Raw genomic sequence first — 15,495 nt, forward strand, 5'->3', positions numbered from 1 at the left:
GATTTTGTCTTTTTCTTTAAAAGGGCAGATTTTGATGATACAGCAACATATTCAGCAGTGGCAACGAATGTCCACGGACAAGTGTCAACCAATGCTGCGGTGATAGTCAAGAGTGAGTATTCATTTCAGGGAAAAATACAGTAAGTTTACAGTTGTTCTTTAATTTCTTTACAATTTCCATTTAATGTTTTACAGGATTTAGAGGAGATGAGGAGCCGTTCCATTCTGTGGGACTACCAATTGGATGTGAGTATATATTTTTCTTTTCATGCAGAAAAATGGTATGTATTTTTAAACTTACTAAGGGTCAAATCTTTTAAAAGAAATCATATTTCAAAATACCCAGATTTTTCATGACCAGTGTCAGTCTGTTGACATTTTTTCTCATGTATTCATATAGGTAGGGGATATTTTTAAGACACTCCTGCAATTGTGGCCTTGAGAGGTTTTACATTTTTTAATTGGGCAAGAAAATGAATTCAAATCCTTTACCTGAATGTGTCATATTGCCACATTTTACCTTTAAGGATATATTTTTCAAAAATTCTCTGTGGTCATTTATGATGAAAAGCCACCTCCGATCCAAATGGTGACATGCTGTGGATCTTAGAAGGGACTTACTATAGGTGGAGGGTGGTCTTTAAATGCTTTAAAATTATTTTTCCTTCTATGTGTAGTATAACCTAAATTGTGGTCCTGTAGGACATGCAACTTTGAATCCTGCTTTTTCACTTATTATATTGCTAATGTATCCCTTGTCATTATTTTTATACATAATGTTTATGGCAGCACACTATTCCACAACGTGTAATATACGTCATCCAGTCCCCTGTTGCTGGAGTCGCTGTAATGACCCTGAAAAGCCACGACCCGATTTCTGAGTTCCATGGCTGGTTTTCGACTCGCAGTCCTAAGCAGCAGTGTTGCCCAGATCAGGCGAGGGTGGGGGCGGGTGGCTGTGCTGAGGGTATTTGAAGAACCAGGACTTGATGAATTTACTTTAAATATGGCTTATTTATGGTTTAGGGAATGGGATTTAGATTTGACCTGAACTTCCAAAAGAATAATTGAGTATTCCCATAGATGTTTTAATTTTTACCACGATCTGAGGTCTAGATGTTACAAACCTAGCGTTGGTCATGAAGAACCGACCAAGACAATCACTGAGAGTAAAGGCTCTCTTGCAGCCACTGAGTGCGTTGTGTAGCGTTTGCTTTTGGTCATCTCTGTCTTATAACCACTAACAGGCAAATTGGGAAAAGTTCAGGTTAAACATTGGAGAAGTGAGTAAAGGAGAGCTGATAATTTGCTTTTGCACATGTGAAGTTCGGAAGATCTTTGGGTACTAAGGACAAAATAAGTTTGATTGGCAGAATGGCCTTTATGTAGCAATGAACCTGGCAGTGATTTTAGAGGTCACTTGCTTCCATTTCCGAAATTTCTTCTATTTATTAATTTTTACCTCTCTAAAAATATAAATATATAAATATTTATAACACAGTGAAAAATCTGGATAACAATATGACATACTCATTTATTCACCACCCCTATTTAACAAATGTAAATATTTTGCCATGGTTTCCTTTTTCATTATTTTAAAAATTGAGGCAAAATCATATTCTTAAATAAAAGTAACCATTTTAAACTATACAATTCAGTGGCACGTCAGTTATTGTTAAAGAAACAAAAATAGCTCAGAGATGAGTAAAGTTCCATACCCCTTCCCTGCCTCCTCCTCATTCTTTGCCTTCTTCCAAAGAGGGAACCATCATTTTGAAATTTGTAGCTAATTTAAAAACTTTCACTAAATGCATATATTTGTAAATAATAGTTTTTAAAAAATGGACTGTAGATTTTCTCCTATAACCTACTTTGTTTCACTAAATGTATTTTTGGGATTTAATCAGATCGATACCTGTGAATCTAGTTAATATGTTTTGGCTGCAGTATAAAGAATATATCACAGTTTATTTTGAAGATGAGAAAAACTGTGGCCTCAGGGGTGATGTGACAGGTCTAGTTGTACATTTGGGGACTGATGCAAGACTTAAACCCCCTACTCTTACCATATGGATCAGCTTCCAGGCTGCCTTCACGTTTATCTGTGCATCTGTAATTCCATGGATGCTTTTCTGATTCTCCAGAAATAGCTTTTGAGAAAGTGAAGTTAATGTCATGGTGATGAAATACAATTTTGTGGTAATAGCATGGCATTTATCTGTTGTGCTTGAAATCTACTGGAACCATCTGATTTAACCGTGTTCGATTCCCTTTGTACAGTGCCCTTGCCATCCGTGGTTCCGTATACCCACTTTGATGTTCAATTTTTGGAGAAATTTGGGGTCACCTTTAGAAGAGAAGGTGAAACTCTGACTCTCAAGTGCACTCTCTTGGTTTCGCCGGACCTAAAAAGAGTGCAGCCACGAGCCGAATGGTACCGAGATAGTAAGTATAACCCCAACAGTAAATATCAAGAAAATGCCCCATGTGAATAAAGCTACTCTTGCAAGCGCAGCTGATCTTTTAGTTATTTGTATAAATATTAATTTCTACAACTTTATTAATTTGGGATTCATTTCTACTACCGCTAGTTTTTTGTACGAGCTTTCTACCGGCATACTAGTTGCAGGTAGCAATGCAAAGCAATTGAGTGATGAAAGAGAAATTGGCAGTGGTGTCACTGACCTTGAAATTCATCCAGATGAATTGTTTGGAGGTTAACTGAGAAGTATCTGAATTTAGATGAGTTACTCAGAGATTTTTTTATAGCTACATATAAAGGGTATCTACATGATAAAGGAAAGAGAGAGATGTCTATTTCTTTACTTTTTTCCCTAAAATGTTAACTAGCATTTATTAGAGCTTATTATGTACTGGACTCTGTTCTAAGTGTACTAGTTCCATTAATTGCCACAATAATCCTATGAAATAAGTACTGTTATTGATTCTATATTATCAGTGAGGAAACAGAGATTAAGTAACTGGCTTAAGCATTGGTATGGTAAGTGGCAAAACTGGGGTTTAAATCCAGCAGTCTGGTTCCAGAGTCTGTGATCTTAATCACCATGCGATATTGCCTTAGCAGTCACAAATAGTTCTTTGCCTGCATATTTATGCAAATTGTAGAAGTAAATGTCTCTTTCATCTTTTCTGGGTTTTTGCTTCTAAAGGGAACTTGCTATGTACTAAATCTCACTGAGTATTTTACATATATTAATATTTATTCAGAACCTAATATGTTCCAAAATATTGCAAAGAAACATACTAAGTCCATTCCTGTCCATGAAATCTTGATAATTTATTTTGGGGAAAATAAAACTGTAGAACATTGCCCTTCTAAAGTATAAGAACTATCCCAGAATAAATTGTGATAATTTGCCTAATACAGTGTACTGGCCGTACGTGTAATTGAAGTTGAGTTAAGAATGTAGGTTTGGAGTGTTGAAGGAAAGCTCTATGAAAACAAAATGATTCTTGAAAGATGAGAAGGGTTTCATTTGCTGGAAAAGAAGGAGCATTCCTGTATGCCAAAGCTTGCAGGCAGAAAAATACAAAAATGTATTTCAGGCACAGGGAATATTCTTGTGACCTTGTATATAGCCAAGTAAGAGTGAATTGCTAAGTCTGTAGGGGCATAGTCACTTAGGATTTTCTATTGGAATCGAACAATTATAACCACAGCCCCCTTTCATGTAATGTGGCAGGGAGAAAGACGCTATTTGTGGTTGGCAGATGATATTTAGCATTCTCTTTCATCCTTTCTGAAGAGAATGGGATTGATTTTTACAAAAGGTCTCATGGTATCCTGAAAGGATGGTGACATCATTTTAGAATTTTCCTGGTAATTAGGTAATGCCTAGAGTTCTGGGGACATGGCAATTTTACCAAGCTTGACCAATCTGAATGGAATACATATTTTCTGAAAAGTTACCTGATGCTTATTCTTCCATTTCTAGTTAGATCCTTGTGAATTTGAGTGGGATTTAGTCGTAAAAGTAGTTCCACATTAGCAGTCACGATCAGATCTGCATAGAATTTATTATTCAAATGGAAAGCAATGGAGACAATTCTCTATGGCTTATTTTTAGACATTAAAATGCAAGGGGATTTTTTTACTATTTAAAATTAATAAGCTTCAAGCCACCATGTGGCTGGTAAAGCCCCAGAGGCAATGTCAGTCAACTGAATAAAATCCTCAAACAGGTAGAAGGAAATTGACTATGCAAACAGGAAATTTGGAATTACTGACACAATTTAAAATGGATTAGTACTCTAAAGCTACCATACAGCTGTAATCACAGAAGAGGAAACCTGGCTCACTTATAATAAAAGGTAAACCCGCTTTTGGGTGTGATTTGCACTTGAGGCTGAATTTGGTAGGTAATAATAAGGCAATTACAAATGATGAGATGGGCCTGAGCTCAAGGAACTAGCTTCTAAACAGACATCCCGCTAAAGCTGAGCAGGGACTCTGGTCTGTGGGTCCTGTTGAGTTTATATATGTTGGCTGCGTATTTAATAATGGGAAACAATTTTCCCTTTAGCGTGTGAGGAACTTTGCCAGAGAGAAACAGGTTCTCTAGAACATTTGCCAGGATACTAACCCACCATGAGTAACCTGGCCCTATTTTGGAGATTCATGTCAATTCTGATGTTCTCCACACCCAAGGCTATGCCTCCCGAGTGATGTTTTCTGGTGTTTAGTGACCCACAGCCACTGCGTTCATCCTTAGGGGGAAGCTATATTTATATAAATGGGATTCGGTGATTCATAGGGAGACGCAGGGGGTAGCTGGCAAGGCAGCTGTGAGTTCTCTTGAGAGTGGGCATCTCCTCCCAGTGGATCTGGCAGCACTGTAAATGCTCTACTGTCATCATTAGACAAAACAACTCAAACCATGCATGGTGATATTTTCTCTAGTTTTGTCCGTAGTAGGGTTTAGCAGAGGCAAGATTAACTATGACAGGCCCGGTGGACTTGACAGCAAGTAAGAGTGCCCCTTATAGAGTGGGCCCCACATTTTAGCCAGGAGGGCAACAACTAACGCAGGAGTCCTGCCGGCTCCCCAACAACCACATGCACGAGGAGAGTCGGGGTACACTTTTCGTGTGGGACAGGGTAACTGGGTGGCCCTCCACCTCTGATTCATTCAGCCATTCAACCGCGGATTTATCCAGCTCCTACTAGGTGCCCAGCTCTGTTCTGGAATCAGCAGTAAACAAAATGCACAAAGGCCATGTCCTCTTGGAGCTTATGAAGAACCATATCCCTGGAGAAGGATGACTGAGGAGAAAGGAGGGAAGTGGAGCTTCACAGTAAGACAGTGCAAGGCCGTGATGGGGAGTTCAGATTTTATTTTGAGTGAGATGGAAAGTTACTGAAGATTTTGACGAAGGAGCAATGTGTGACATATCATTTAGTGTTATACTGTGAAAATGTCCCTCTGGTTGCTGAGTGGAGAAATGAAGGGGTTCAGGGAGGTTATGGAAACAGGGACACCATTTAGAAAGCAATTGAGAATCCAGGCGTGAGGTCATGGGGGCTTGGCGAAGTGTGTTGGTGGAGAGAAATAGTGAGAGTTGGAATTTCTTTTTATCTAATAGGACTTGCTAAAATATTGGAAGGGAGGCCTGAGAAGAAAGGAATCAGCCACCTGTGCCTCCTGGGATTTTAGCTTGAGAAACCAGGTAGCTATGAATATCACTGCAGACTGGAGAGCTGTGGGGCAGGAAATCGTTTAGGGGCAGATTAATTGTGAGATGCCTGTTAGACTTCGCAGGGGAGATGCCAAGGAGGCAGATGGAATGTGTCTGTAGTTCTGGTGAGAGGCCATGGCCGGACAACATCACTGCCATAAAAAAGTATTTAAAACTATGAGATGGGATTAGTCCACTTGGAGTGTATAGAGCGTATGACCCTGCTTAAATGCTGGAGGTAGACTTAAGTGATAGAAATAATGACAGAAGTAATACTCATAAAGATAATTTAATTTAATGAGCATTGGCTACATGGCAGACACTGTTAGTTGCTTTCATATTATCTTTAAGACTAAAACCTACACTCAAGGTAGGTATTGTTTTTCTTTTTTTTCCCTAACATGAGGAAACCTAGATTCAGAGAGATCAGTTATATTGAGAGATCCTCTCTCCAAGATGACCCAGCAAGAACGTGACAGAGCACCTAGAGCTAGATTTTCAAAACAATCCGATACTGAGTTCCTAGCTGTTTCTCCTATGTCTCTCTCTTTCACAAATAACATGGAGCTTCTAGATTAATGGGCTTGTACTCTCAATATCTACAAGTTAAGTGACGTTAGTATAATAAACAATAATATATGACACAATGGAAAATAGAAGGCGTGTTCTATGAACATATAGAAGAAAAAATCACTGTGGGTTAGAGTTATCAGGGAGGTCACATGAAAGAGGTGGAAGCTGGAATTGCCTTTGATGAAGAGGAGTTAAGCAGAGAAACCAAGGCTTCTGGACTGGCACTTTATCTCACGTCTCGACTAATTGCAGGCAGTGTCATCAAAGTCAGTCTTGATGTCTTGAGAGACCTGGACATAGATATGTCCACTAGTGTGTAGCTGGAAAGAGGGCCCTTTCTGGAGGATGTGGTTACTGGAGACAACTGATGATCCAGAAGAGGCCTAGGGATCCAGCTGCAAGATTTTCATCCTTGGTGGAAGCATGCCAGAATAAGTGAGGCCCAGTCCTGTTTCTGCAGGTTTTCTGGTCAGTCATAAACTCTCAGGCACAGGAAAGCAGGACAAGTCCCCACCCAAATGGAGATGACAGAGTTGCACTTAAATGATTTGAACTTGCACACTGAGTCGGGCAAACAATGACCTTCATGTTAATTCACTTTAGTAATGAGGCCATAACGGACCTGTCTATTGGCTTTGGTTTCTATGTGTTTCCCAGATAATTACCAGATTTGAAATATCTTTTTAATAAATACCATAAACATTGGTTTCAGTGATGTTAATCATTGTTTGACACCATTCACTATGGGATTCCATATTCCATTGTAAGAATATGCCATTCATGCCCTATAGTTGGATGTTTGGGTTGGCTCAGTGTTTTTCTGTTATAAATAATTCTGGAATAAAATCCTCATGATGTACTTCTATTTTCTACCTCGGAATAAATTCTCAGAATTTTTATTTTGTGTTCAAAAAGTTATATATTTACAGTTTTTGATAATCACTCCCGCTTTGCCCTCTATGTAATTACACTCTCACTGGAAGCGGTGAATGTCTTTCAGCCCTTTCTAGTTATGGATGGTGCTCTTTTTTCATCTGCCCAATTTAATGGGTGAAAAACTGTTTCTCAATATTTTATTTTGCATTTCCCTAGTTACTGACATTGAGTATTTTTTGGGCAAGTTTATCCTTCATCTGCATTTCCTCTTTTACCAATTGCATGCTTTTTAATCGCTCTCCTACGTGTGGGTTTGATGGTGTTTGTATTATTTATTCCTAGGAAACAATGATTGTGGACCGCCCCTTTGTTGTTGTCAAGGTTAAGTGCTTCCTGTACCTTAGAGCATTTGCTCCTAACAGAAACCCCATGAGGTGCATACTCTTAGGAACTGTGCAGTAGATGAGGAAATCGCAATTTAGAGATCAGCCATTCCGCGGAGAAGCAGCGAAGAGAGATAAAGCAGGTTTATCTGAATCCCACGTGATCTTCCCGTGCCACGGTCTATATTTATGCACTCAGGACATTAACCTTTTGTTCTGTGTTGCAAATTATTTTTGACCCTTTATCTTTCATTTGTGTGAGTATGTTTTATGTAAGCCAGCTTTTAGGTTTTTAGAGGTCAAAGCTCCTTCCTTCGGTGTCACACTTGAAAGTCCTTCTCTGCCATGAGATTACACAAATATCTGCTCATATTTTCTTCTATTTGTTTCTAAGGAGAATCTTCCCTTTTCATCCCCTTTCAGATGTGCTACTGAAAGAATCGAAGTGGACCAAGATGTTCTTCGGGGAAGGCCAGGCCTCGCTGACGTTTGGCCACCTGAACAAGGACGACGAAGGCCTCTATACCTTAAGGATTGTTTCCAGAGGCGGCGTCAGCGACCACAGTGCCTTTCTGTTTGTCAGAGGTGCGGGTTTGTGGGTGGGACTCGTGTGATGGCCAAGACCCAGGAGTCCGCGGGAGGGCGGGAAGTCGTGACGATGGGGGAAACCAAGCGGGAGGAGCACAAAAGCAGAAGTATTTTTACGTCTTAGAAACTTAACTGACGGTTCATAGATGTTTCTTTGGTACACGTTGGATTGCCTCCTGACAATCAGTAGTTGAAAGTTACAGTCTCTGGAAGAGAGTGGAATCAAAACTTTTCATCTCTGTCCTAATTTATAAGGTTACCAGAATTTATAAAATGACTCCTAAGAATGATTACAGGGAGTGGAGGTGGCTCAAGTGGTTGAGCGCCTGATTCCCACATGGAAGGTCCTGGATTCAGTTCCTGATGCCTCCTAAAAACAAAAACAAACAAGCAAAACAGATGAAAAAACATCTCAAGGGAGCCGATGTAGTTCAGTGGTTGAGCACCAGCTGTCCACACATGAGGTCCAGGGTTCAAGCCTCAGCAAAAGAATGCTTACACCCTGCTTACTCATTCTTGGGGAATTTAGCGCCGTTTGATAGATCTGTTAAGGATGGTAGTTGACAAGCGTGTTTAAGTATCCCAGTTATCTCTTCCACTCCCTCTAGACTTTTGCTTAAAAGAGAAAGGCAATGATGATGTTAACTATTGCTATTATTTTTACCACAAACTTCAATTAAACTAGCGTTTAAAACAAGAATAATCATGGCAGCCAAGACTGACTGTTTTATGTCAGTGTGCTTAGTGCCCTTTGTGTTTTGTCACGTTTAATCTTCTCAACAGTCCCGAGGTAGATTTCATTAATCCTGTTTTATGAAAGAAACAAAACAAAACAAATATTCATGACCTACCAGGTAGTTTCGGGCATTATACACACACACGTATGCACACACAAATACACACCTATACATGTCATATATACATATCATATGTAGACAATACAGAATTCTTACAGCAAATTTTAAGAAAATATTACTGTTCTCATCGTTCAAAGGAAGGTATTGTGACTCAGAGGCACGAAGGAACTTCTCCAAGGTCAAGGAGCTGGGGCTGAAATTCTTTTGAAAGACAGAGCAGGAGAGCTTCCCCGTGCAAAGCCCCAGCCCCAGTGCTCTTGGCCTCGAGTCACTGCTCAGAGTGAGGCTCAGTGGCATTTATGTCAACCCCAATCCCAGCATCTGTTCCAGGACGTGCCACACCTCAGCCTCTGGCTTTAGAGCCAGCCTCCTCTCTGAGGCACAGCTGAACCTGCTATTAAGAGGGCAACACACTTCTAGTTGGTTAATAGCCCCTGGCCTGAGTCCCCCAAGTGTCTCTGCCCTGAACCCACCATGCTGTGTTCTTGGCCAACTCCGGAGCTAGGGCTGCTGTCCATTTTGATTGACAGGCTCAGTCCTCTTCTACCATTAACTGCTTTGTTCACTTTTAAACCCATCTCAAGCTTTCGGAGCGTCTGTTGGTAATAATGCTATCAGTGTAGTATTTTTTCTTTAGTGGATCAGTTAGAGCAGATCATAAAAACAGGGCTGTATCATTAGGGAATAAATTATCTTAAACAACAAGAACAGTGTAAAACAAATAGATAAGTCTCATCCTCTCCACCCCCCCGAGTGGACATAAACTTGAAAAGGTTAGATTTCAGACACTTCCAACAAGTTTTACCATTTTTATTAGGTTGGCATTAAAATGTACCTTCCATTTTTTGTGTACTCCTTCTGGCAGGATGTTTTGCCCCATAAAAATGCAATAAATACGGCGTAGCCCCAATTGCCTTGCTTGTTCAGCACTACCAACGGGAAGAAAATAATGAGTATGGGGGTAGTTTAACAGTTCTGATTACATGCTGAAGGTTTTGAATGCGAGAGAAGATATTTGGCTCAATGTCAAGAAATCCTTAGCTTTTAATATGCTGAGGAAACTTGAACAAGACACTGTACAATGCTTACGCTGCTAAGAATATATAACATAACCATGGTTACAGAATACATATTTTAGATAAGAAAATTAAATGTTCATTGTATTAGCTTTCTAAATAGCTCTGTTTGTCTTCAGTGCTGCTGTATTTAAAAATTGAAAGCAAAACTTAATTGCATCACAGTCATAAACCCCACACAATTTCTCATAACTTTCAGAAAAGAGATTTAAAAATCTCAAATTTTTCTCAAGATTTTGAAATATAAAATTGTCTAATATTTTTCAGATGTTTAAAAGGACAAATTAGTATTATTATTTCTTCAGTAAGTTTTTGACAACACAAAATCAAGAGGTAAACTTCACTTTTGGATCTAATTATGAAAAGTCATAGACTCGAGCATTTTATAGAGGATAACTTTTTAAAAAAAGTTTAAATATATTTATATATGTCTTGTCACCAATCTACCATGGTCAAGAAAATATGCCACTCAGATGTACCAGGTGGATTACCGAGGTAATATATTCAAATAATCTGGACATTAGGATTAAACAGATATGATTGTGAGTTTGAAGAGGCTATCAATAATAGGTTTTAAACTGACTCCCCAAACATTTGCATGACTCTGAAACACAGGTCTTTTCTGTACTCTTCCCCACAGATGCTGATCCATTAGTCACAGGTGCTCCGGGAGCTCCCATGGATTTGCAATGCCATGATGCGAACCGAGATTATGTCATCGTGACTTGGAAGCCACCCAACACAACCACTGAGAGTCCTGTCATTGGCTACTTCATTGACAGGTGAGCACCTTGCATCCCTCCAGGGTTAGGTCATTTCTGAAATGAAATGCTATCATGGATGATATGCTTGGATGTTTTTCTAAATGCAAATTCATTTTACCATTCCTGGTTGGATTTTTTTTTTTTTTTAAAGATTTATTTATTTATTTATTTCTCTCCCCTTCCCCCCCACCCCCGTTGTCTGTTCTCTGTGTCTATTTGCTGCGTCTTCTTTGTCTGCTTCTGTTGTCGTCAGTGGCATGGGAATCTGTGTTTCTTTTCGTTGCGTCATCTTGTTGTGTCAGCTCTGTGTGTGTGCGGTGCCATTCTTTCACACTGCACTTTCTTTCACACTGGGCGGCTCTCCTTACGGGGCGCACTCCTTGCGCGTGGGGCTCCCCTCCGCGGGGGACACCCCTGCATGGCAGGGCACTCCTTGCGTGCGTCAGCACTGCGCATGGGCCAGCTACACACGGGTCAAGGAGGCCCGGGGTTTGAACCGCAGACCTTCCATGTGGTAGACGGATGCCCTAACCACTGGGCCAAGTCCGCCGCCCCTGGTTGGATTTAAGTACATAGCTATTTTGGTTATTTAATGCTCCTGACTAGATAATTGGTAAATATTGTCAAAAAGGCCGAAACTAAAGTAACCACAGATATATTTTTGTTGTGATTGGAGCCTTTTTTGCTTGCTCACCACCCAGTAATGAATCCCCTCCTATTTCTTAATCATTCCCTGATCCCTGATTTCATGGCCCTGCTGAGAATTCAGGCCTATGCACTCTGACTGGGACAGCGGTTCTAGTTTAATCGTTTTAATGTTCAGCATTGTTTCTACCTTCCAAGAAAAAGAGAGTAGAGACTATTTAATACGTGTAGCTGAGAAGAATGTTAGCTTATTTATATTCAAATTTCTATTCTTTTCTCTATTAAGGAATATGGTTTTCTTATTGGGTTCGAGTATAAAATATTGGCATATCAGAGTATAAAAATTGGAATTTATCTTTGAGTTAATAACTTAAATTTACAACATCATTAAAGTCAAAGGGATTTTAACTCTTTAATTTTCCTTCATTTGGTATAGTGCTCATAACCTGGTAAGGAAACTGAGCTGAGTCAACTAATTTACTAGCTATGCGATTTATGCCTCAATATAACTTTCAATCATTGAAATAAATAATAGGTAAAGAAAATAAATTTAGAGGTAAGATGGAGAGATATGTTATTGGGTTTTGAGAGATGATGCCTGATAAGAGCTTAAATGCACACATACATAGAGATAAATATAATTTTAGTATATATATAGTATTAAGTATTATGTAAAATATACTTTAGTATGTGTATTGTTTAGATATATATTAAATAATATAATAACAAAATATGATGGTTATTTCAGAAAAAAGTCAATCAGCTCTGTTTCTTGGCAGTCTGCTGATTAAATTATCTTTTCTGTACCCTGAAAAAAGCTACTTGTTTAACTAATCTATTTAACACCATGGTAATATTTTGATCTTCTAGAGACAGATTTGCAGTATGTATTGTTCAGGATTTAACTTGAATTAAAAACCAAAACTAAACCAAACGGAAACTATCTTCTATTCCCAAGTAACAGTTGACAATTTTTCCAGCCATGTTGGCAGAAACTATTTCAGGCACCTCAGTTAACAATCCTCACTCCTTTCTTGTCTCATTAACAACAACAACAAAAAGCAACAGAACAATTTTGGAGGGGGAGGATGCAGCTTGTTGGCTGCCTCCTGTCCTGGCAACCCGCCAGGTGTTAATGTCAATTGCCTATTTTTCTCTGCCAAACTTTTCATTTTGACCTTGTCATACTCTTTGGCTAAAACTGAATGGCACATGTGGATCCATGAACTTTCGTTAAAAAGTTTAACTAGGTAGGAGAAAAGGAAGTTCATTTCTTCGACAATGAATATAGAGTTCTGAGGTTGAACAGCTCAGAAAGAATAATTTTCTGAACTCAGTATTTTCTCCTGAGAATTTAACATGCTTTTTTTTGTCACTTAAATTTCCATGATAAATAGAAGTTAATCTTTTCTACATTTTCAGGTTTCTGGTTAAAACTTAATACTTCAAAAAGCTTCAAAATTCCACATGGGACGAATTCTAGAAAGAAATGTCTTAATGTTATTGGAAATAGACTGTGAGCCTGCATCCCAATGTGAATTGACACCAGTGGCTCAGTAGAGTGAGAAGGGTGTTTGGGAACAAGGAGTGAAGAGCCACTTCATTTTCTAAGTCTTGGCAACAGGCATGCTAGGAAGCTTAGGGGCACCTTGTGATTTTGTGATGTAAGTTGGAAAAAGAACTGCAAAGGATAGATACAAAATAACTTTTTGAAAATGTTTTGCCTAAATGTGCTTGAAGGTAGGAATTGATCTTCAGTTATCAATTTTAAAGGCTTAGGATACATGTACTCATATATATAATATTTATTACATTTCCTAAATAGAACTGTATTTTAGAGTTTATTTATGTTACTATTTGTATAAATCGATATTTTGACACCATAGATTTTCACCACTTTGATATACTTTCCTAGTTTATAATTCTTATGTCTAGTAGACGGATAGATGTGTTATTCCCTGCTTCTTTTATTTATTTGAAGGTGTGAAGTGGGAACTAATAATTGGGTTCAGTGCAACGATTCACCAGTAAAAATCTGCCAATACCCTGTGACTGGACTTTTTGAAGGAAGGTCTTACGTATTCCGGGTGAGGGCTGTCAACAGCGCAGGCATAAGTAGACCTTCTCGGGTCTCTGAAGCTGTGGCTGCACTTGACCCTCTTGACCTCAAAAGGTTACAAGGTAGGTCACTGAAAATTTAAATTCCAACTATGACTGGGGAACGTTTGGCCATTTAATGTGTGATTTGCTCCTTTTCTTTTAAACTCTCAACTATGTATGCAGCTTAGAACATGTTCGAATGCTAAGCGTAGCAAAGCAATATTTTACCAGTGTGTAATATCTCCATCAATGTCACTTTAGAAATGGATATAGCCAGGTTGACATTTATCCTTTAAAACCAATGTGTTTCACCTTCATAATGCTCTTCACTGAAATCTAGTTAAATTGGTTCAGAATTAGACCCTTAACACATTCATAGTCCACTGGTGATATAATTTCAATACATAATGAAACTTAGAGGACCTTGAAACTGAGTCACTCTTTCTGAATTTTAATTTCGCATGACACAGATTCCTTAATGGGATTGGACCCTTAATCACGGTTTTAAATGCGCCACTATATTTCCTGTTACCAGAATGGTTTTTTGAATCCACCACAAAGGGGTGAGAAGTGCTAAATATTATTAAGTCCAGTTCCCAAATATCAACTCTGATTGCCTCAAAGTAGTGTATATATCCCGACCATAATGTACAGGTGGTTCACATCTTGCACCGACTTAGGGAAACCAGTGATTTCTTTTGGAAACCTTCGGATGTCAAATTTAGTGTCAACTTTTCTCTCTGCAGCAGTTCATTTGGAGGGAGATAAAGAAATTGTAATCTATCAGGATGACCTCGAAGGTAAGTTGCTCTTTGCCATTTCATTTCAGCTTCTTTTACCCTATGGAGTTAGGATTATAATTAGAGAAATGGGAGATGGAGAAAAGACCATCTGCCTAGTAGGAACACTCTTTACCTGCAAAAATAAAAACTGCAAGCTAGGCCTGCAAGCTTAATGTCTACAAAAGTTAAAAGAAAATAAGCAAGGCAGAATAAGGAAGTAAAATACGAATGAAGTTGTGGACTGCACTACTTCCATTTAGTGTTCTCCAGTGCATTCTTTTGGTGACTAGTAGAGAAAGAAACCAAACGGAAGCTAAGACATGATTATGGGCTGCCATTGTTGTCCTCTTCTCACAGATTCCACTAGTGGAATAGTATTTTATTTTTTTTTAAGCAAAAATTTTATTCCTAATATTTTAACTGAAATAGATGGACTCTTCACTGTCATATGATGTTTCTGATTTGAGAGTTTGTTTCCCTCATATATATTTGATTTTGTGAATACTTCTCCTTAATATTCCTTCTAAAGATAGCCAAAATGAATGATTAATTAAGAAGGAGAACCTAATGTTATTAATCAGAAGTCCAAGAAATTAGACTTCAAAGAGAACAACAAATGAAAATTTAAAAAGAAGATTCCAAATCACTTTGTAGCCACTGGCTAAAGAGATACTTTAAAATTGCAGGAGTCCTAAAATTGATTCCCCAAATAGGATGCAGATCTTACCAGAAGTTCGTTGGTTGATTTTCAGATCTGCAGTGGATAGGTCGAAAACTTGTTTACAGAAATTGAATCTTCTATTCCTGTAAGTATTTTTTCTGGTACCTCAAAAAGAAAACACATCTCAATGATCCCTTACTAGAGGAATTTCTAGTAATTTCTACTGATTTCCAGAGGAATATCTTCTAAGGGTTCTGATTAATCTGATAGTAACACTTAAAGGGTAAGCCTTAGCCAAAACATGTACTTCCAGAAGAACTAAGAAACTAGGAAAGGTGCTTAATAATTAACAAAAGACAATAATTTGGGGAAGGTGACTGAAATAATTGTCTTGTTCACTGTCTTCTATCTTAGTACAGATACATAATTAACTCAATATTTTTTGATGATCAAAATATAGCTATTTGAGTGAATAAAAATGGCTCTAAATTGT

General features: G+C 38.5%; 1 protein-coding gene across 2 annotated transcripts in view; it reads left to right on the plus strand.

Moving 5' to 3' along the window:
* The window catches only part of MYOM2 (myomesin 2), a 116,589-nt gene that overhangs the window by 25,278 nt on the left and 75,816 nt on the right, over nucleotides 1-15,495 (plus strand). For both annotated transcript variants that reach the window (XM_058288016.2, XM_023586067.3), the window contains exons 7-13: nucleotides 24-112; nucleotides 196-246; nucleotides 2,281-2,445; nucleotides 7,953-8,114; nucleotides 10,691-10,832; nucleotides 13,441-13,640; nucleotides 14,306-14,359. In XM_058288016.2, coding sequence (XP_058143999.1) covers nucleotides 24-112; nucleotides 196-246; nucleotides 2,281-2,445; nucleotides 7,953-8,114; nucleotides 10,691-10,832; nucleotides 13,441-13,640; nucleotides 14,306-14,359 — 863 coding nt within the window. The remainder of the gene's footprint in view (nucleotides 1-23; nucleotides 113-195; nucleotides 247-2,280; nucleotides 2,446-7,952; nucleotides 8,115-10,690; nucleotides 10,833-13,440; nucleotides 13,641-14,305; nucleotides 14,360-15,495) is intronic.

This window comes from Dasypus novemcinctus, chromosome 25 (assembly GCF_030445035.2).
Source record: "Dasypus novemcinctus isolate mDasNov1 chromosome 25, mDasNov1.1.hap2, whole genome shotgun sequence".
NCBI lineage: Eukaryota > Metazoa > Chordata > Mammalia > Cingulata > Dasypodidae > Dasypus > Dasypus novemcinctus.